General features: G+C 45.0%; 1 protein-coding gene across 3 annotated transcripts in view; it reads left to right on the forward strand.

Annotated features, from left to right (window-relative positions):
* The window catches only part of Carmil1 (capping protein regulator and myosin 1 linker 1), a 262,924-nt gene that overhangs the window by 121,537 nt on the left and 119,165 nt on the right, over positions 1-22,222 (forward strand). For 2 of the 3 annotated variants that reach the window (XM_050142253.1, XM_050142252.1), the window contains 4 exons: positions 2,604-2,725; positions 15,460-15,557; positions 15,894-15,964; positions 16,195-16,268. In XM_050142253.1, coding sequence (XP_049998210.1) covers positions 2,604-2,725; positions 15,460-15,557; positions 15,894-15,964; positions 16,195-16,268 — 365 coding nt within the window. The remainder of the gene's footprint in view (positions 1-2,603; positions 2,726-15,459; positions 15,558-15,893; positions 15,965-16,194; positions 16,269-22,222) is intronic. The other variant, XM_050142251.1, reaches the window with a different exon arrangement.

Here is a 22,222-nt window from a genome sequence, read left to right on the forward strand (position 1 = left end):
CACGGCAGGTTGCATTTGAAGGCTCATTTCTTCCCCCACCTGTTGCCCTTTCTCTTCCCTGCCATCCTATTCAGTCCTGTATAATTAGGATGATTATGTGTGAAGATCAAGTGGAATTAGAATAGGCTAATTATGAATCACTTGTGCCCAGACTGTGAACTGAATAGAAGCGAGGGATGTGAAAGGCCCTGCACAGATGATGTCATCACCCAGGGCTGGGGGCAGGGTGTCAAGCAGAGACACACAATGGCCTCCCACATCATCTGGCTTTAGAAAAGATTGTCTACCTGAGAAGCAAAGGAGCCCACTGTATGGAAGCAGCACTCCGACTTAGCCTCTTCCCAGACAGATACAGTGGAGTCTGGCAGGCAACAGCTACTGAGCTTCCCTGGGTGTTGGGCTGCTGCCTTTTCCTGGGGTCACTATGTCTAGCTCTTGGACCACTGAGCTCAGGACAGGTTGGGACTTAGCCTAGAGCATTCTGTCATGTCCTTCCTCCCACCCCTCATGCTTCCACTTCCCTCTCTCCCATTCTTTGTTTTCTTGTGGTCTTTCCTTTTCTTTCCTTCCCCTTCCCCTTTTCTTTCTTTCTTTCCTTCCTTCCTTCCTTCCTTCCTTCCTTCCTTCCTTCCTTCCTTCCTTCCTTCCTTCCTTCCTTCCTCCCTCCCTCCCTCCCTCCCTCCCTCCCTTCCTTCCTCTCTTCCTCTTTTTATCTTCCCCTCACCCCACCCCCACCCCACTACTACTTCTTTCTTGACAGTATCCTATTATTATAGATCAATTAGATCTGAAACTTAGTGTATAGTCCAGGCTGGCTTCAAACCCATGGTGCTCCTCCCACTTTGGCCTCCCATGTTTTTGGTGTTTATATTATGATTATGGGTCTCAGCCACCAGGTTAACATCTGCTACCAGTTTTTTGAAGAATGTGTTGAGAGTTAAAATGAAGACTCTCTTCCCTCCTTGCTAGGTGGCACCAGGTGCTATACCTCTGCAGTTTCTGTAGAAAAATTTCATTACACTGTTAGGCTCACCAACTGAATCTCATCCTTTCAGCATATTTTCCGTTCCTTTTCTCCTTAACAAGAATACATTGCTTCAGATTATTCTTATTTTCAATTTGGCCCATTTTGTGGGAATCACCCTGGATAATTGTACATGGAATTTGGTTTCCTTTTTTATACACAGTCAAGTGACAACAGGAGCAAATGCTGAGGACGTTAGCATACTGCAGTGCCACCAAAGGACTTCATTGCGCATGGTTACTTTAGAGCAGTGGTCATTGACCTTCCTAATGCTGAAACCCTTTAATACAGTTCCTCCTGTTGTGGTGACCTGCAACCATAAAATTATTTCCTTGCTACTTCATAACTGGGATTTTGCTACTGTTATGAATCATAATCTAAATATCTGAGATGCACGGCATCTGATATTAGAAGTTATCAATATTGATATTGACCCTTTGGAGGTCGCAACTCACAGGTTGACAACCACTGACTTCGAGGGTTAAGATGATGTCATCCTTTCGGAAAGTGACCAGTGACTGTCTCTTGTGGAATGATCCCGTCATCAGCAAGCTGTTTTGTGGCCCAATCTCTTCTTTTAAGGTGGATTTTAGCTTATTTTCAGGACCACATGAGGAATAAGTTTCAGCTCTTTCTGGAGTCTCCAGCCCATGCTGCCATTAAGCCTAGCATAAGATTTTGTTACCTTACTGTTTTCAGTGTTTTCCCTTGCAGGTTCCTCTGCTTAGACAGGTTGGTCTTTTAATAAGAACTTGAATTTTCCTTTGCTCCTAATAAAAAAAGATTATTAACTTTTATTTCAGTGTTTTATAAGATTTCTTATCTTAAAACACAAGTTTCAAAAGAAAGAAAAAGAAGCGACAAATGGATGACGTCATATCCAAGAACTGAGCTACCACAAGCTTAGGTAGATTTTTCTCCAGAGAGGATCAGGCCAGGATGTGTGGGATACAGTCAAGTCACCAGGGAGGTCTATTCCAACCAGTTTGGACTTTGGGATCCTGATTCAGTTCCCTGATCACATCCATAGTCAAGAGCAGAGAAAAAACAGATGGATCCTTGCTTGCTTATTCTCAACTCGGTTTTTCTATTCCTACACTGTCCAGGAATTCTTGCCTAGGAATGGGACCACACACAGTAGGCTGCCTCTTTTCACATCAGTTAACAATCAAGACCATCCACCACAAACATCTCAAAACACAACCTGATCCACACAAATCCTTAGGAAGACTCTTCCCTGGTGATTCGAGGCTGTGTCAAATTGATAATTAAAAGTGACTACCACAGATATCTAGGCTCATTCTATTTCCTGGCTGTTATGAATATCCCAGCCATAAACATGGATGTGTAAGTGTGTGGTATGTTGACCAAGCATCTTTTAGGTGTATTCCCAAAGGTGACTTAGCTGTGTCACACGGTGGTTATGGTTTTGGTTTCTGAAAACCCTAGGACCCTCTGTAGTGGCTGAGCCAGTTAATAGTCCCACCCATTGAAATGCTTCTTACATACATCACTTTATAACCTTACTAAAGAGGGGGGAAGTTGGGCTCCTGGTTAAGTGTGATGCTTGTTCTTGCAGATGGTTGTGGAAACTGAGAAGTGTAGCATGTCCATGAAGATGGAGTCACCGGAGGACGTGAGTGATGTGCTGGCTCACATAGGCACCTGCTTGCGGAAGCTGTTCCCTGGCCTCTCCCCACTGTAAGTCCTGCAGAGGAGCAAAAACGTTGCTCTTTATCAAACTCACAAATGGGAAAATATTCTCCTCTTGTCTTTGTACCTTTATCGCTTCCTTTCTCAGACTACTTAGAACACCACCAGCAGCAGGAGCACCACCACCACCTTCAGCATCAGCACCAGCACCACCATCACCTCCACCATTGTCACCTCCACCATCATCACCTCCACCACCATCACCTCTCCACCCTCCCCACCCCCCCACCACAACCATCTCCTCCTCTATTACCTCCTCCTCTGCCACCACCTCCTCCACTTCTATCACCTTCTTGACCACTATCACCCCTACCCCCAGCCCAAGTACCATGGCTACCTCCTCCATCTCCTCCTCCTCCACTACTACCCCCACCCTCCATCTCCTCCACTATTACCACCCCCACCTCCTTCCTTTTCTCCTCCTTTACTACTTCATCTTTCTTTTCCTGCAACCTCTCTTTTTTTCTTCTTCTTTCTTTTTTTCTTTTAACTCCCTTTTTCTGGGTCAGGGAGGACAGAAAGGGGGGTGGGGCAGTTTTACTACATAGTCGCAGTCTGGTCCAGGGCTCTCAGCCATTCTTCAGCATCAGTCTGCAGGTGATGGGATTATAAGATGAGTCACCATGTCTGGTTTAGGGTAGTGGTTTAGCTAATAGTCCACATTGGGAGTGGGGTGTTGGAATGAGGTTTGTAATGTAGACAGAGGCTTCTGTCGGGAAACTCTCAGTTAAGATGCTTTCCTGACAGGAGGATGTGTTCCACCTATTGTGGGAAATCCCTTCCCTTGCCCTCTGAGCATGCTGAGGGGTGCTGGAGAGGCTGAAGCCTCATGCATATGTACGGGTGATTTGTGGTGGGTCTTTCCTGGTGGTGAGGTATATTCTGACAACTCTTGCCCTTTTGGAACATGAAGGAAGGCAGGCCAGCCTTAGGAAAACAAATCGTATCTTCACAGCAAGGGGCTAAAGAGGGCATTGAGGTTAAGGACCCTTTCCATTGCTTTTTGCTGAGTGGACCTGCTTGTCTCTGCTAGATCCTCTTTTATTCCCATCACAGACATGCTAAGTGAGCATACTCAGGATAGCTGGTTGCTGGTTGTGTGCCTAGCCTCACGGTGATACAGAGGATGGGGAGCTGGGGTTGTTCCCCATTCCCTGCCTGCAGGAGTTCAAGTCTTGAGTGTTCTTAAGGAAAGCACTTACTGATGTCCAGTCCCAATGTGCGTGCTTCAAGAGGCCTGCAGGGTAGGCTGAGAGGTGAGGGATGAGTCACAGCAGTGGTGGGAATTTCCTCTGGAGCGGTTTCCGGTCTCTTATCTTCCGGCCAGGTACTTGCCGTGTCCAGGAACGAAGTGAGCAGACAGTGATCAAAGGCGACCAAGGCAGGACTTTATTAACAAAAGATTAGCAGATGAACCGAATAAGAAAATCAGGTGCCATGCAGAAATGCCACCTCCATGCAATAGCAATAGTGTGTAGTAGGAGGCTGCTTGTTTGTTCCCAGCTACCCAGACCACAAAACCATATTTGCAATACGGTTTGGCCAATAGCTTAAGCGTATTTCTGGCTAACTCTTATATCCTAAACTAACCCATCTCCACTAATCTGTGTATCGCCACGAGACTGTGGCTTACCAGGTAAAGTTCCATCCAGCATCTGTCACTAACAGGGCTACATGGCTTCTCTTGACCCCGCCTCCTTCCTCCCAACATTCGGTTTAGTTTTCCCCAGCTAGCTCTGTTCTGCCCTGCAATAGGTCCAAAGCAGTTCCCTTATTCATTAACCAATAAAAGCAACACGTATACAGAAGGACTTCCCATACCAGCAGTGAGAGGTTGGAATTCTTGCTTTGCCACAGGATGCAAACCAAGGAACTGAGGGAAGTGGTAGGGGAGTTAGAGCTCCCACAGGCTGGGGGTGGCGTGGGACTGGAGCAGCAGGTCTCACGGGGCTTGAATCAGTAGGGACCCAGCGGACACTAATTCCTGCCTGCACTCACAAGTTCAGTCTTGGCGGTTGAGTCAGGAATCAGTCACTCTGATTGTAGCCAAGACAGAGGTTGAGGTAGGAACCAGTCACCCTGCCTGCAGCTGCAGGACTGGGAGGCCAAAGCAGCTGTAGCCCAAGGGGCAAGGAATCTGTCTCTAACAGGTCTGGAAGGCAGGAACAGCTTTCCTTCCCTTCAGGGAGCTGTGTTCTCAACCTGTGGAGCATATCAGATTTCTTTCATATCAGATAGTTACATTAGGGTTCATAACTGTAGCAACATTATAGTTATGAAGAAGCAAAAATAATTTTATGGTTGGGAGTCACCACCACATGAGGAACTGAATTAAAGGGTCACAGAATTAGGAAGGTTGAGAACCACTGAGCTATCTGAAGAGTTTAACCATTCAGAGCCTTTGAACCCTGTTTCATAAACCCAGGTGCCCTGCCCTGCCCTGCCTGTGTGTGTGTGTGTGTGTGTGTGTGTTTGCTTGTTTGTGCACGTGCCAAATTAGGTGTAGAATGAAACCAATTAGGGAAAAGCTATCAATCCTGGAAGAAGAGGGAGACGTAGTCCTGCCAAAAGAGTTCCCAGTCAGGTGTGGCCCCTTTCTTCCACAGTCATGGTAGGTTAGCAAGTACAAAGAAGGGGTGCCCTGGCATTGTCATGCCTGGAAGTTTGAAACAGTGTCTAGTGGCTATGGCAGTGCCTTTGTCGTGATTGTACAAAAGGGGCTGCTGCCATGATCTCTTCCTAGTGGTGTCCTTCTGTCGTGGCTGGCTCCAACAGGCCATTGCTGGGGCTGCCCTGTCCTCAGTGTTGCAGGCTGTTACAGCCAGCTGATTCCCAACTCTGATTGTGCCTAGGTTTTTTGGTCTGGTTTCTGTTCTTCCCGTTGGCTGCTACTCAGTAACAGTGGGGACATCAACCTCAGAGACTGACCATGCTGGGAAAACATGAGGACACAATAGCTGAAACTTTCCCTTAATGTACTGTTAGCAGCTAAGGGACAGAGGGACAGCTCTACCCTTTCACCCTTGGCAGTGAGGAGTCTTCTTTATCTTTTAGAGATCTCAACTCAGTAAGCTCAGGATTGGGTCCTTTGACACAGAAAAGAATTTCAGTACTAGTCTGGAGCAAAGTTAAAGGTGCTTTTAAAAAAGACTAAAGGTTCCAGGAAGGCTCCAAAGCTACACAGAGAAACCCTGTCTCAATGCCCACTCCCAGAAAAAAAGACCAAAGGTATATCCACCCAAGAGTGTGGGTGTGAAAGGAACTGAGGTTTATCAAAAAGGATTTAAAAGTGAAACACGTTTAAGTAGTGGTGCTGGGGTTTGAGCTCAGATTCTCCTAGGTGCTAATCTACCTAGCACCTATTTAAAGTTTTAATATTTATTTATTTATTTATTTTTTGTTTTTCGAGACAGAATTTCTCTGTGTAGCTTTGGAGCCTGTAAACCAGACTGGCCTTGAACTCACAGAGATTCACCTGCCTCTGCTTCCCGAGTGCTGGGCCTAAAGGCATGTGCCACCACTACCCGGCTTATTTACTTACTTATTCATGTGTGAGTGTGCATGCGTGTAGTCATGTGTGTGCCACAGCCATGTATTTAGAGAGCAGAGTACAACCTGTGGCTGTTGTTTCTTTTTTCTACTACCAGGGGATATTACTAATTTAATTTTCGGTTTGAATTTATCTTTATTTTTTTTTCCCTCCAGAGAACATTTAGTACAGAATAATGTTTCCAGTGTAACTTTGTGTAATGCCCATTTGTATCTAGGCAGCTTTGCTAAACCATTGGCTCCTTAGTTCCTGGCAGTCCCGTTTGTGACCTGCATTCTCTCCTCTAGTCTGTCTGGTGGGCATCTTCAGAGGGCTGCACACGCTTAGTCTGCTCCAGAAGAACTGTTTCCCTTACCTTATAAAACCCACCCCTGTTGCCCAAGGACTGGCTTTGCTGTTCATGGTCTCATGAGCAGGAAGTCATGAGTTAGTTACCAGGCTCTTGATGTCATCTCAGTGAGTCTTGGCTGGGCCCTTTGTCTTCCTTTTTGTTTCCCTTGCCTCAGTTCAGACTGGGATGTTTTCTCCACCGAAGTATCTCTGTAACTAGTCTCTTGACCTCTGCTTTTCGGTGCAAACAGCCCTCTAGCCTGATAGCAGTTATCTTTGTAGAATTCAAGCAGTATCTGTGTCTTGCAGAACTGTCTGATGACTCGCTGCCTGATAAAACTGAAATTGTATCTCTCGGCCCAGAAGAGAATTACTTTCCTACCACATGATCAGCCTGTTTCAGAATACAGCAGATGCTTGCACTTCCATCTTTATGAAGGTTCCTTCCCTGTTAGGTTTAACTGTGAACTCCCTCCACAGGCGTGGATAAGCTCTTAAGGACGTTTTCCTTTGGAGAACTACTAAACAGGGGATGGCTTGAGGGACCTGAGGGAGGCTAGAGAATGTTTGTCCATGTTGAGAGGGGGTGATATTAAATCACAGTGAGGCAATGGGTGGATGAGGGCAAGAAGAGAGAAAGAGCCGGTCAGTGGTGGTGCACACCTTTGATCCCAGCACTCTCAAGGCAGAGGCTTGATCTCTGTGAGTTCTAGGCCAGCCTAATCTACAAAAGCTAGTTCCAGGACAGGCTATAGAGAAATCTTGCCTCGAAAAACCAACCAACCAACCAACCAACCAAATAAATAAGTAAATAAAAATCTTGTCTGTTTTCTATATTTCTGTTACAAAATAATAGCAGGATGCTGGCTGTGTGATATGGTTTTGACATGTATCGTGATCCTTTCATGAGTGTGATGATTTGGGGATTGGCGGTTAAGGTCAGTGTATCATCACAATGTTCTTAAGTACTAAGCAATCGGATACTGTGCATTTCTCTCTGAAGACAAACACTGATAGAAATATGGAAAATACAGTCACTTTGGAGAAAAATGACCCAAGAGAAATTCATATTGAAAGGAGATATTCCCCTCACTTTCTTGAGTAGTAGGCAGCAAGTCATGGTCAGGTGACATCATTGAAACATGGTCTGGAGCTTATGAGACAGACCAGCGGCTAAAGCACTTGCTGCCAGGCGTGTTGATGGGTTCATTCTTAGACCCACATGGTGGAAGGAGGGAACCAATTCGCACAAATTTTCCCTTGACCTCCACATGCTCATGTGGTACATGCATATGCACTCGAACACACACACACACACACACACACACACACACACACACACACACACTGAATCTTTCTCTGTCCCACCAACCAGTTCCCAAATAATGACATGGAGAATTCTTAATAACATGAAAGCTCAGCTTATAGCTTAGGCTTGTTCCTAACTAGCTCTTCTAACTTAAATTAACCCATATATTTATTAGACTATGTTCTCCCGTGTGAATTTTACCTCTATCTCATCCTGTGTCTGACCATGCTTGCCTAGCTTCTTCACCTCTGTTATTCCCAGAGCCCTCTCTGTGCCTGAAAGTCCTTCCTGTCCCTCCTGCTTAGGTATTGGTCATTTAGCTCCTTATTAAACCAATCGGAAAGCACCTTGGCAAAGACATATCTTCACAATGTACGAAAAGATTATTTCACAACACACACACCACTACCACCTCCACATTAAGTAAATAAATGTTATAAGAGATGCTGAAATAGTGACTGTTGAAGGCAGCCACTACTTTGGATGCACACTGGCCTGGATTTTTAACTCAGTTCTTCTCCATGGGTTAAAATAATTCAGAGATATTTTCATGCTATCAGCTTACTGTAAGACACACATGAAGAGCTGGTATATTCACTAGAGGGTTTTTCCCCCCTTTTTGAGTCTCATGTAGTTTAACTATGCCCAAATCATCATTGGTTCATTACTAGAGCCAGTGAGGAGTCTAGGGCCCGGGCATATCACACCTGCTCTCCCAGCAAATGCTTTGTCTGGCTGAAGCTTCTGTTTGCATGTGTGTGAGTTGGGATGCACATTGCTGCTCTGTGCTGTCATTTCGCTGAAGGCAGACAACCTGTCACGGGATTTTCCTCTCACGCATTTGAGAGGAAAATGCACAAGGCTAGAGCAGAAGCAGCCCTTCCAGCCTTCTGCAGGCTTGGCTCCTTCTCTCCTATGGAAATACATGCACATGTTTTGCAAGGCTCCTTTGGCTCCTGACAGCTCAGCAGAGAAGGAAGGTGAGAAGTGTTGAAAAGCGGAGCTGCTAGGAAGAGCCCAGATGGACGCTTCTGCGGCGTGGCTCCCGGAGCCTCCTGTACAAGCTGCCTCTCCTCTCCCACTCTTCTCCTTCCCCCTGGGTATGAGCGCTCTATGCTGCTGCTTTTGAAGTAGAAGTCTCTGCTTTCCAAGTCTGCTTATTTTGTGCTTTTGTTGTTGTTGTTGTTGTTGATTTCTTCTGTATTCTTAGAGTCCTGTTGGCACAATCAGTTTTCTGTTATTGCAAAGCTCCTTAGTCCAAGCACTTTACAAGGAAAAGAGGTTATTTAGCCTATACTGTTTTGAGCATCCTTATCTCTCTGACCTCTGATGAAGAGTAGGTTATATGGGGAGGGGACCAAAAAGAAAGCGAACAAACAAAGAAAATCAGAAATCGAGGAAGCCTCATGCAGAAGGGGCCAAGCAGATGAGGTGGCTTTTCGTTAGTTAACCCCATCTGGAGAGATCCAGCGTTAATCTTGTCTATCCCACCGGCACCTCGGCATGTCGTACTAGAGACACAAACTTGGGATGCACACTTAGTGTAAACCACAGTGGTCATCTTTAAATTCATTTCACCGGCATCTGGCCGTTAATTTCTGCTTTACTTTTCTCTGCCTTTGCCTCTCCAAATCCCTGTCCCATCTGTCAATGGAAAAGCCTGCCCTGTAGTTCTCTGGAGACAAAACAAGAACTTTTGTTTTTGTTTTTGGAGACAGGGTTTATCATGGAACTCGCTCTGTAGACCAGGGATTAAAGGTGTGCACCACCACCACCGCCCAGTTTAGGTGTAGGAATTTTTATAGAGAAGTGTGATCCTGGATAAAGTCAGACAAACATCCTGCTCAGTATGTCGAAGTTGACTTAATTCTGCTGCTCAAGTGCTTGGGGGCAGCTTCTGGAGGCTCTGCTATTTCTTCATGTGACATCTGGCTTCCCAGCTACGACATTGCCAGGAAATAATGATGTGCTAGAACAGTGCTATCAGACTAAAATGAAAATTTCCAAATCACTAGACTCTGTTACACTGCTTACTTGTGAATGCCCTTTTTTTTTTTAAACCCTGCCACACCCAAATTAAAGAGTTTGGAGTAATAGTACTTAGTATAAATGTGTTTACATAAAATAAGAGAAAGTATAGCTGCAGATCTGGGATGTTTATGTGGGCGCTGAAGAAGCTGAAGGCCTTAGACAGCAGTCGAGTCTACCTGATTTCACCTTACGCGTCAATGCTACGGACTGGCCGCAGTTTGTTTACGTGTAGTGTTTTGCTGTGTTTTGTGTCATCTGTGGGAGTAGAACAGATTGCCCAGGCAGTGTGGAGGTTCAAGCAGATTCTACCTGGAATCCGTCCATCGGAAATATGAACATAACTGGAATCATTTTCTTGGAGTTTGCGGAAAGTGGTTGAAATGGTTGAAGATGACCGAGAGGCCCTCCTAGAGCAGAATTCCCTTTAAATCCCCGGATAGGGCCAGACAGGGAGCCAGTGGATAGGGACGCTTGCTGCCAAGGCCGAGGACCTGAGTTCAATCCCTGCATCCCGCATGATGGAAGGAGAGCACGGACTCCCTTAAGTTGTCCTTTGACCTCCACACACGCACTGTGACACACGCACACATATAACGCACATACCCATAAATAAATGTAAAAAAATGCCAAAAATTGAAGTATACAATAGTGGTTTACAGTTGTAGTCCTAAAACTGTAAAAGCTGAAGCAGAAGGTGGCTAAGAGTTCAAAGCTAGTCTGGGCGTTAGGAGAGAGCCAAGACCAAACAAAACTTGAGAAAAGGAAGAAAGAAAAAGCACCTGTTAAAGAGATTAAATTATGTTCCGCATTGTCGACATATAAGCTGTCTTAAGTTAGAGTTTCTATCGTTGGGATGAAACACCATGGCCAAAAAGTAAGTTGGGGAAGAAATGGTTTATTGGGCTTACACTTCCACATCACTGTTCATCGTTGACAGAAGCCATGACAGGAACTAAAACAGAACAGGAACCTGGAGGCCAGAGCAGGGGTGCTGTGTACTGTCTTCCTCTCATGGCTTGCTCAGTCTGTTTTCTTATAGAATTCAGGACCACCAGCCCAGGGATGTCCCCATCTACAATGGCTGGGCCCTCCCACATCAATCACTAACTAAGAAGAAAGCACTACAGGCTTGCCTATAGCCTGATCTTGAGGCATTTTCTCAGTAGAGGTTTCCTTCTCTCAGATGGCTCCAGCTTGTGTCAAGTTGATAAAACTAGCTAGCACATAGGTTGAACAACTGTAATCTGAAAATCCAAAATCTAAAGCTTTTAGGAAGCCATGTGATACCACAAGTTGAAACATGTCACCAAGAACCGTGCCTTTGTGTTGTATATGTGTGTGTATCTGTGTGTGTGTGTGTGTGTGTGTGTGTGCTGATGGTGGCCAGGGGAGGATGTCAGTGTCCTGCTCTGACTTTCTATGTCCTTTGGGGTAGGGTCTCTCACTGAATCCAGAGTTATGCCAGTGGTCAGCATCTCCATTCCAAACAGGCACATGCCGATTAGAACCAGGTCTTCCCATAGGGCTACGGATTTGATGCTGGGGATTGAACTTAGGTCTTTGTGTTTGTATAGCAAGTGGTCTTACCCAATTAGCCATCTCTCCAACCTCACTTTACTATAAACCTTCTGAGCAAAAAAAATTTAAAAATAAACCTATCTTCATTTCTGACTTTGGTGGCTCAAAGCTTCCATCTAAGTACCTGGGAAACAGGAGGGAGGGGTATTGCTAAAGATTCAAGGGCAGCCTGGGCTATGTGGTGAGTTCCAGGCCAGATGTAGTAAAATCTGCCTCATAACTTCCCTACATAAGTAAATAAAGGGACCTTCAGGCTGTGGACATGGTGTTTGTGACTTTCAAGTTTGTATTATGCACATGCAATAATCCTTAACTCCAAAGCCTCTGAAACACTTGGTGGCGCCAAAGGCCCTGGCACAAGGCCTTCCACACGTGTATTCATTTCACCAGGACACACTCAAATGGTGTCATAATTCCCAGTCACCAACAGCACACCCCTTATACCACTCCATCTGTGCACCTCTTTATACCCCTGCTTTGTGATGCTGTCCTACACCTGGAGTATCTATTCCCATGGTGCACGGGTTGCTTAGTCATCACTTGCCGAAGACATAATTTTTGGTCCTTTTACTTTTTCTTCCTTGGAAGTACTTGGGCTTGGGCTTTTCTCTTTACTTTTCCTTTTTTATGTCTCTGTCTCTGGGAGAAATAAAGCTTCATGTCATGAAAGGTGGTCTTGAGTTCACTTTATAGCAGGGAATAGCTTTAAATTCTTGATCTTCCACCTTCTAAGTGCTAGGATTACGGGTGTACGCTAATACTCGTGGCCTTGGATTTTGCCTTTTTATGGCCACCTGTTTGCACAGGTCTTGGTTCTCTCTCCCTTCCATTCTCTCTGCACCCTAACCACCAGGTCCACAGTGCCCATCACTCCAGGAAGGCCTTGCTCATGCTCTTTCCTACAGTCACTGACAAGCCCTCCTGCAAGGCTGATCCTTTTGCCATATACTTGTAGGTCCCAGAGGTTCCAGGAGAAAATCCCCAGCTGTTCAGCTTGCTGACTCAGTCAGTGGTGGTGGTGGGGAGGGGATCATGAGCTTCATTCTCAGCAGGAGCTCTCTGTGGTCCTGACCTTCCTCCCTATTTCTCAAGCTACCCACTCCCTACTGCCCTGCCCTGTGAAGGTGAGTGTGTCCAGCACTTGACTGCCTTTCTCTTCCACTCAGCATGGTTTCCTAGGGCACCTCACTGCCCTGACAATAAAATTCAGACTTCTTTAGTCTGACTAGCAGTACTCCCCGAGGACCAGGCCCTGCTTAGCACTGGGCCTCCTCTCCCTTTCTGCTGACTAGTTTGACTCTGGTGGCCTGAGCTTTCTTATGTAATAGGCACACCATCCCTTTAGGTGAGGCACTTTTTCCCCCCCTAGCTGCAGCTTTTCCTTCCCTCACCCAAAGGTCTCTGTGTCTTCCTTCAACTCTTAGCAGACATGTCCGAAGTGAGTGTTCCTAAATGGAAAATTCAACATCTGACATGTTCTAAAATCTGAAGCCTTTTGAGTATGGCTAGAGCTCTGCCCGGAGCATTCCAGACATGTTCCTCCTCTGGGATGTACCCTGAGGATGGTGTCTGCACTTCCCCAGTGGAGGGGAGATGCGGTGCTCGTCTCTGCTTACCCAGCACCTTGTGCTAACATGTCGCTGCAATAGTCGTGTCTCTCAATACTGCCTTTCCACCTCCTCTTTGAGACAGGGTTTTATTATGTTACTATGTGGTGCCGCCTGGCCTGGCACTTGCTGTCTGGAGCAGCTCTGTTCCCACTTCCATCTGTCCTCTTGCCTTTGCCTCCCCAGTGCTGGATGCGGTGTATACACTCTCGCCTGCCTGCTTGTTCTTCTTGATAGAGTTTTAGCCCGGAGAATGTATTAGTAACCCTTCTGCTGCTGTGATAAAACACCATGACCCAGAACAGTCTGTAAAAGGAAGAGTTTGGATTCCAGAGGGAGAGTTCTCACGGCAGGGGAGGTGTGGCAACAGGTTGCAGGAATAGGAAGCTGAGACGTCAAATGCCTAACCCCCTGCAGAGGGAACCCTGGAAATGGAGCAGGGTTGTAAAGTCTCCAAGCCTACCCCTAGGGGTGTACTTCTCCAGACAAACGCAGCTAGCTGGGAACTGAGTTCTAAATACGTTAACCCTGGAGGATGTTTCTCCTTTAAATCACAAGTGGCTGGGCATTGCCATGCATTCCTTGATTCCCAGCACTCAGAAGGTGGGCTGGCTGATTTTAAGCCTACTTGGCACAGGCTGTAGTCATCAAACCTCAACTGAGAAAATGCCTCCCTAAAGCCAAGCTGCAGGCAAGCCTGTACAGCATCTTCTTAATTCATGGCCTCTGTATCAGCTTCTGTCTTGAGTTCCTGTTTGAGTTCCTGTCCTAACTCCCTTTAGTGATGATCTACAATGTGTTAGTTTAAGTCAAATAAACCCTTTCCTCCCCATGTTGTTTTGGTCATGGTGTTTTATCATAGCCATAGTAACCCCAACTAAAGCAGGAGGTAGAGGCCGACAGGACTCTAAGTCCTAGGCCAGTCTGGCCAATGTCCTTAAGTTTCAGTACAGCCAGGGTCACATAGTATATGTGTGTGTGTGTGTGTGTGTGTGTGTGTGTGTGTATGTATATATGTGTGTGTATATATATATGTATATATATATGTGTATATATATATTCATGGGTTTTATTTACAACCTTCTTGGAAGTCGGTTCTAACACAGCATAGGCCTTTACCCAGTGTTTGCATGAATTCATAAATTGCCCACTAAATGATGATGATAACATGTGATCATGTTAACTGCACAGCTAACATTTTAGAAATTCTGCAGCATGACCGATGCTGTTCTCAGAAATGTGTTTGTTTCTGTTCTCACAGCAACCCTGAGATATGAATCTCCCTATTTTATCACTTCAGTGGCATGAATAATGATAGTCTGGGGAGGCAGGCTACAGTTTTGTTTTTGTTAATTATGTGTTTGTGTGTCTGTGCGTGTGTGTGTAGTGCTGCAGAGACCAGAAGAAAGGGTCGAATGTTCTGGAGCTGGAGTTCTATAGGTGGCTGTGAGATGCCCAACAATGGTGTTGGGAACTCGAGCCCTCTGTAACTGCAATATGAACTCTAAGCTGCTGAGCTATGCCAACAGGCCCAGAACTCATTTTCATTCACTATTTGAATAGGCACAAACTCGGTTAGATTTTGAGGAGGAAGAGAGATGAGAGAAGTAGGGTCCTGGCCCGGCCTCAGATGGCCTATAGTCCCATGGCACAGAGCCACAGGGCCTGCTACTACAACAGGAGATGATCCGTCTGTTGATGAACGTTTGCACAGGGCACTATGGATTGACTTAGAGATTTGTACTTTAATTTTAAGAAGTGGGTCACAGTTATTTGATAGGAGTACAATATAAAAATCCATTAAATACAGCAGTTCTTATTTTTTTTGTTTCACGTGTTCCATGCTGTCCTCAAATTCAGTATGTAGCTACAGATAACTTTGACATCCTCCTCACTCCACTTCTCATGTTTGGTATTACAGGTGTGTACAGTTACTTCTGGCTAATGTGGCACTGTGTATGGAACCCAGAACATTTTGCAGGCTAGGCAAACCCTCTACCAGCTAAGCCACACCCATTACTCCTAGCCCTAGAGCACTGTTGTCTAAGTATTGTAATAAAAATTTTTCATTAAAAAAACATGGAAAATAATTTTAATATCCGTATCTGCAAGAGAGAGCCAATCAGAGTTATTAATATGTTCCTGTACATTGCCATTTTCCTAGTGCCTACGTAATGGAATTATTTTGACCAGAATTTAGGTAACACCCATCTTTATTTAAAACAAACAAACAAAAAAAACTTAGTAAAATGTAAAAGTCTATATACTGTTCCAAAACCATGAGCTTTGAAATGTGTTGTTGGGGTTAACCTTTCAGGAGAATCCTGAAGAAAGTCTCCATGGAGCCATCTGAGCGCCTGGCCAGTCTCCAGGCCCTGTGGGACAGCCAGACCTTGGCTGAGCCAGGCCCCTGTGGTGAGCATGCATTTTAAACTAAAACATAAGGGGTTGGATGCCCGTCCCCCTGCCAGGAAGCTGAGTCTATTCCTGGTCTGCTACTGTAGAGTACAATTAGTTCAAGGTGTAATTAGCATGCACAGACTTTAGATTGGTGGACTGAAGTCCTATATTTAAGCCTGGCTGCAGCCTGCTGTGTATGCACTGCCGAGCTAGGGAGAATCCTTGCTGCTTCTCTAGATGGGAAAGATAACCCGATTGCCAACAGCTGCCAGACTGAAGCTGTAAACTTGTGATGTGACAATTGTTTTACTGCAAACCTGTCAATATCAACATCTCTACTTCATGCTTCAGGTGGGTTTTCACAGATGTATGCCTGTGTGTGCGACTGGCTGGGATTTTCCTACAGGGAAGAAGTGCAGTGGGTAAGTAAGCCTGTACATCTGCATGCGCACATAACCCAACATACAGTATATTAGCATCATCTTCCCCCATCCTCCCTCTCTCTCTCCACTCCTTTTGTTCATTTTGCTTATCATCTCTCTCTGCAGATTACTCAAAAATCTGCCTGTGTCCATATGCAGTTCTTTGAGGTTGTGTGGCTTCTCTGTTTATGTACGGGGATTCATTTTTTAACTGGGATTTGCTTTAACAGGATGTGGATACAATTTATCTGACACAAGACACCAGGGAATTGAATTTGCAAGACTTCAGTCACCTTGAGCATAGGTAAGCCCCATCTTTGTCCCCTTTTTTTGTCTCTGCCCAGTTCTCAGGACTGTCACTCTTTGTCGTCACGTAGGGACAAAGGTAACCTTCTGAGAACCCTTTTATACAGGGACTGAGCAAACTCGAAGGAGCCTTGCTCATCACCACAGATGGTTTGTGGAGCGGCTTCTGTGTACCCAACATTAAAGTCCACATTTGGAAAATGCCCTGATATTTACTGTGGATGCAGCTTATAAAAGCTCATTTGAGGGGCTGGAGAGATGGGTCGTCAGTTAGACCCGGATTCAGTTCCCAGCAGCCATTTTGGGCAGCCCATCGCTGCCTGTAACCACAGCTCCAGTGGGGTCTGCTGATGTCTCTGGCCTCAGAGGGAAACTACACATATATGCACATAATTAAAAATAAACCTTAAAAGTCCATTGACCAACTATAGATAAAATATAATGCTGTTATACCAAATTACTACTTTCTAATAGTATTTCTGTGGTGAAAGTTTATACTTCATTCTAGTAAATGACTTTTTGCTACAACTTCTTTATGCTCGGGGACTTACTCCCATATCTATCTATCTATCTATCTATCTATCTATCTATCTATCTATCTATCTATACACACACATTACTGGTGAAAATCAGTTTGTCAATATCTGTCTGGCGGTGTCGATAATAAAATCATGTTGTAAGTAATTTGAAAGCCCCCCCCCCCCACACACACATACAGTTTTTCACACATGACCATGACAGGCACACCCACCGGCCAGCCTGATTTAGGCGTTTCTCATAGAGGCTCTCTTCCTGAGTGATTGTAGATTGTGGCAAGCTTAAGCCATACCCTGGCTTAAAAGAGGTGGTAGTCAAGGGCCAACCCCAGAGATGTCCTCTGGCCACCGCACACATTGAGCTGTGGCACATGAGTGCTTTGAAGTGACTGTCACCTATTAAATTTAGAGACTGTCACCTCCTCCCCGATCTGAGTAACAATGGTCTTTTTAAATTTTTTTTTTTAAATGTTTTTGACATTCAATGAAAGGGAACTATTTTTGCTGACAGCTACCGTTAACTCATACTTTATGCCAAGACAATTTTGTCTTTGGGAGACTGGAGAAGAATTTTGAATATGCTTCCCGATTTCCAACACTGAATATTGAAAGGGATTGATGCAGGTGCCTAGCTATCCCAAGATGAGCAGCTTCTGTTTCTTCATCAAGCATTTCAAACCAGAACTGACACTTAAGACCAGTCAGTGTGGCAATGAGGGTGAGTGTGACAGTGGGAGTGAGTGTGACAGTGGGGCTGAGTGTGACTGGGGGAGTGTGGCAGTGGGGGTGAGTGCGACAGTGGGGGTGAGTGGCTGCAGAGCCTGGTGGTGAATGTGACAGGGGTGAGTGGCTGCCGAGAATGGCTGCCTTGCCTTTTCAGCTGTTGCCATTGTAACACCTGTGCAAATGGCGATCCGGCAGAAAGGAGTTGTTTTTACCATTATTATGAAATTCTTTGTGAACAAGCAAGGAAATCTCCAGGGCCCCAGGAGTTAACGGACCACAATTAGAAGGCATGTGGCCTGCACAGGTGGAGATACTGGAGGACACTGTAAAACCTAACACTGGAGGTGTTTCTGGTCGTGGGCTGTTAGTTGACTATGCAGTTTGGTGCTGAGTTTGCTGCTCTTCCACGGAATTAGTTGCTCCACTAGTCCTCAAAAGGAAACTACGGGACCCATGCAGTGCAGATGCCTACAATATAGAGCAAAGTTGCTGATACCAAGACTCCATGCAACTGGATTTACCCATTTCAGGGATGGAGAATTTTCGGGTTTTTTTTTTTTTTTTTGCAAGCACTGAATTAATGGTATAGATGAAGATCACCAATTCTTTTTGCTCAGTTAGAGAATTAAATGGACTCCTTTTGGCCAGACGTCATGGCACACACTTTTAATCTCTGAATTTGAAAAGCAGAGGCAGATCTCTGTGAGTTCAAAGACCGTTTGGTCTACATAGAGAGTTGCAGGCTAGCCAGGGCTACATAGTGAGACTCTGTGTCAAAGAAATAAGATAAAATAAAAGGTCTCATCCATGCTGGGTAATAACTGCTTTAGACTCTGTGAGCCAGACAGATGCTGTTTCAATTACAGCAGGCCCTAACTGGGATGGTTTTACTTAAGGATCTCTTGACTGCAGAAGGATGTGAAAGCAGGACTCACTCAATAGAAACCATTCTGCAGATTTTCATCTTGGAGCCTTTCCTGGGCCAGGGTTATGTGGTTTAATTCATTCTGTCCCATTCATGTTCATATTCATTCACAGTTTCTGTCTCTCCCTCTTCCTCCACTGCCCCTCCTCACCGGCCTCTCTTTTTCCTTTTCTTGCCTGTGGCATTTGTATTCAAGACCTGGCTTCCTGCCGTGGCCAAATAAGCATTCAGGTATGGGCTTCCGAGTGGTCCTGCTGGACCCCTCCTGTTAGTCCCTGGAGTGGGGTAGTAATTAAAAGAAACTGCTGGGAAAAACGCCCGCTTAGTTATTAGTTTTAGGCTCCAGCGTTTTATTGTAGTGTATTTAGTCTGCTTAGTATGCTCTTACAGTTAGTTCTTAGTTAATGCTGCGCCTAGAAGAGGCATAGCTTGAAAAAAGCCTCCCTACACATTTCTCATGGGGTGTTTGGAAGGGTTTGGAGCCGGCGTGTTAAAAATGTAATTACACTGTAATTTGACATGGCAGGGAGAGACAGGGCAGGCGCAGTGCTGCCAAGGAAGGGGAGAATATATAACTCTGGACACATTGATTTCTCTGCCTCCCAGGAGATTTATAAGAGGACCTCATCTCATTAATCCTCTGAAGACTGGTTGGACACGCACCATTGATTTTAAACTTGGCCCACGAGAGCCCTTCGAGCTGAGTCCTGCCCGTGCGTTGCCATATTTCTTGGTCATGAAGGTGACATTCTTGAGCAGGGAACTAGCAGGAATGAGTTCTAGAGCAGTGTGTGTATGTGTGTGTGTGTGTGTGTGTGTGTGTGTGTGTGTGTGTGTGTATGTGTGGCAAAGTTCTGTGGTCATGGGCACAGTCTTTTTTTCTATCCCAAATCCAGTTCCTCATTTTTTTTCTCTCTTGTAGAGCAGGAGGTGGTGCCTAAGGGATGGGTCTGGATTTTGTCACCATCTTTAGAGTTCTCTGAATTTGTGAGTGTGTGCATGCGTGTGTGTTTTATTCTGAAGTTAATGTTTTAGTGCTATGGCACATGTGTGTGACTATAAATAAACTCACACTGGGTACATTTATAATCCTTTGTTGTTAGGAATGAATATTCAGAAGATGAAAAAAATTTAAATTTATTATTTGGAAATACTTGTGTGTACATGCATGCCGGGGCATATACATGGAATCTGAACGATAATTTCGTGATGTTGGATCTTTCCTTTCGTCTTGACATAGGTTTCAGTAATTGAATTCAAGTTGTCAGGCTTTTATGGCAACCACCTTTACCTGCTGAGCCATTTTCTGGCCCAATATAGAAGTTTATGGGCCTTTTTTTTTTTTTTTTTTTTTTTCCCAAAACAGGATTTCTCTGTGTAACCCTGACTGTCCTGGAATTCTCTGTAGACCAGGCTTTACACAGATCCACCAGCCTCTGCCTCCTGAATGCTGGGATTAAAGGTGCACACCACCATCGCCTGGCTGTTGAGAAGATTGTTAAAGACTGCTCTCACCCCCTGAGGATATCTGAGAGCTGTTTCTGTGGGATGCTGTCCAGTTAGTAAACTCAGAGTGGACAGGACATACCTCTGTAAACTAGGACGCTGGGAATACCTGCCTCTGCCTGCCCACCCGCAAGACAGAGTCTTATGTACCTTAGGCTACGTGATGTGCAGCTAAGGATGACCTCAGAGTTCTGATCCTGTTCCTACCTCCCCAGTGCTGGGTTATAGGCACGATCCACTATTCCCACTTTGTGTGATATTAGAGCAGGACCCTAGACCTTGTACACTAGACAAACACTCTGACAATCTTAGCTACAGCCCTAACTATTTTTTAACTGTTTTTTTTTTTTTTTATTTTCATGTGTGTGTACATGGTGTATGCACACACCTGTATATGTGGAGGCCCAAAGTTGATTTGGGCATCTTCCTCAATTTTTCTTTGCTTTATTCTTTGAGGCAGGGTCTCTCAATCAAATTCAGAGATCACCTTTAAGACTGTTCTTACTATCCAGCTTCTTCTGGGGAATTCTGTCTCCAACTTAAGAGGCTAAAATTATAGGTGGGTCTCCGGATCCACCCAGTATTTAGGTGCGAGCTTGGAATGTGACTCTGGTATTCTTTCATGCACATAAGAACCTTAACCACTCAGCCTTTTCCCTAGGACCCCTTTAGGTTTTAAGGCTCTCCAAGTTTCATTCACAAAGTAGATATGATAGGAGATAGTTTAAATCACTTCCAGGAAAGCTAGCCAATGACAGTGTCAGGAAAAGTGGTGCCATTGTGGCAGTTTCCCACTGCCTTTCCATGTGTGAGCTGCTCTGTGTATATACAGAGCTTATGGAGTAACAGGGCTAGCCGGTCTCTCATGCCACCTCTCTGAGCCTTCGTTTGGGCTTGCAGTTGTGTGCCATTGTGCCAGGCAAGTCGTTTATTTTTAAGTTTAAAACAATGACAACAAAAAACTTATTCAAGAAGATAGTGGTGGCCCTCTGATGTCAGGAATGCTGTCAAACTCCTATCCTCAAGCAATCTCCTGCCTCAGCGTGTTGAGCAGGTTATCCATATACTGATCATTTTAGTTTATTGTTCAAAGTAACAAAAGTAAATTTTTATTAGTTGAGTAATCACTTCAAAAATACATCGTAGAGAGCTAAGGATGTAGTTCTGTTATTATTATGCTCAAAGCCTAGGCTTCAATCCCCAGCAGTGTATAAGATAGGGCAAATAATCCCAGCTGAGGCAGGAGGGTTAGAAGTTAGGCCATTCTTGGCCTCATAGAAAGTTTGAGATCAGTTTGAATTATATAGGACCTTATCACAAAACAAAACAAAAAAGCAAAAGATGAACAACAACAAAAAAGCCCCAAACAGAATACATCTTGGTGGTGTTGACTGGAAAATGAGAAAACAAATGGTTGGCTAAATGTGCTCAAAGGGTTTAGTTCCTTTGATTTGAAAGTATGCAGACACACCTGAATTCTCTGTAGAGGAGGCCGAAGGTTGAAAGTGTAGGAAGCTGACTAATTGCTGGTGGATTGGTGGCAGTTGTTATGATAGTGGGCTTGTGAGTCACACTGTCGGATCACACACTAACTGTCTGGACTTGGTGGAAGAGCATAAGCCCACTGCTTTCCCCATGTCTCAGGAGCCTTCATCTGACTGTGCACTTTATACATAGCCAGGCATGGTGGCACACACCTATAATCCCAGCACGGAGGAGGTGGAGGCAGAAGGATCACTGTAGCTTAAGAGCCTCCGGGCTATACAAGACCTGTCTGAAAACTCAATATTCCAAGCACGTGTCAAGTTATAAGTGCAGGCAAACCCTTTTCTGAACAGGGCCCTAGTGACCCAGAAAGTATGTCAAGAATTAACCAAGGAGATGCTTCTGCATGACCAGAAGGGTACTAACTTCAGGGTGGGTGTGGGTGTGGGTGTGGGTGTGGTTGTGGGTGTGTGATACCTAGGGTATGTAAAGAACTGCACAATCAACCACCCAAGTGGCCAGTCAATCAATGAGTGAATGAAAGAAAAAGATTTTTCTCAATAGAAACACAAGTAGCCTTATATATTTAAATAAGAGATCCGTCATCAGGGAATTGCATATTACAACCACACTGAAACTGTCTTACTTGTTAGTTTTCATATACCAAGGGGCTTGTGCTGTGTGTGTGTGAGAGAGAGAGAGGGGAGAGAGAGAGAGAGAGAGAGAGAGAGAGAGAGAGAGAGAGAGAGAGAGAGAGAGAGAGAGAGAGAGAGA

This window comes from Alexandromys fortis, unplaced genomic scaffold (genome assembly GCF_014885135.2).
Source record: "Alexandromys fortis isolate MF-2015 unplaced genomic scaffold, M_Fortis_MF-2015_v1.1 scaffold_5, whole genome shotgun sequence".
NCBI lineage: Eukaryota > Metazoa > Chordata > Mammalia > Rodentia > Cricetidae > Alexandromys > Alexandromys fortis.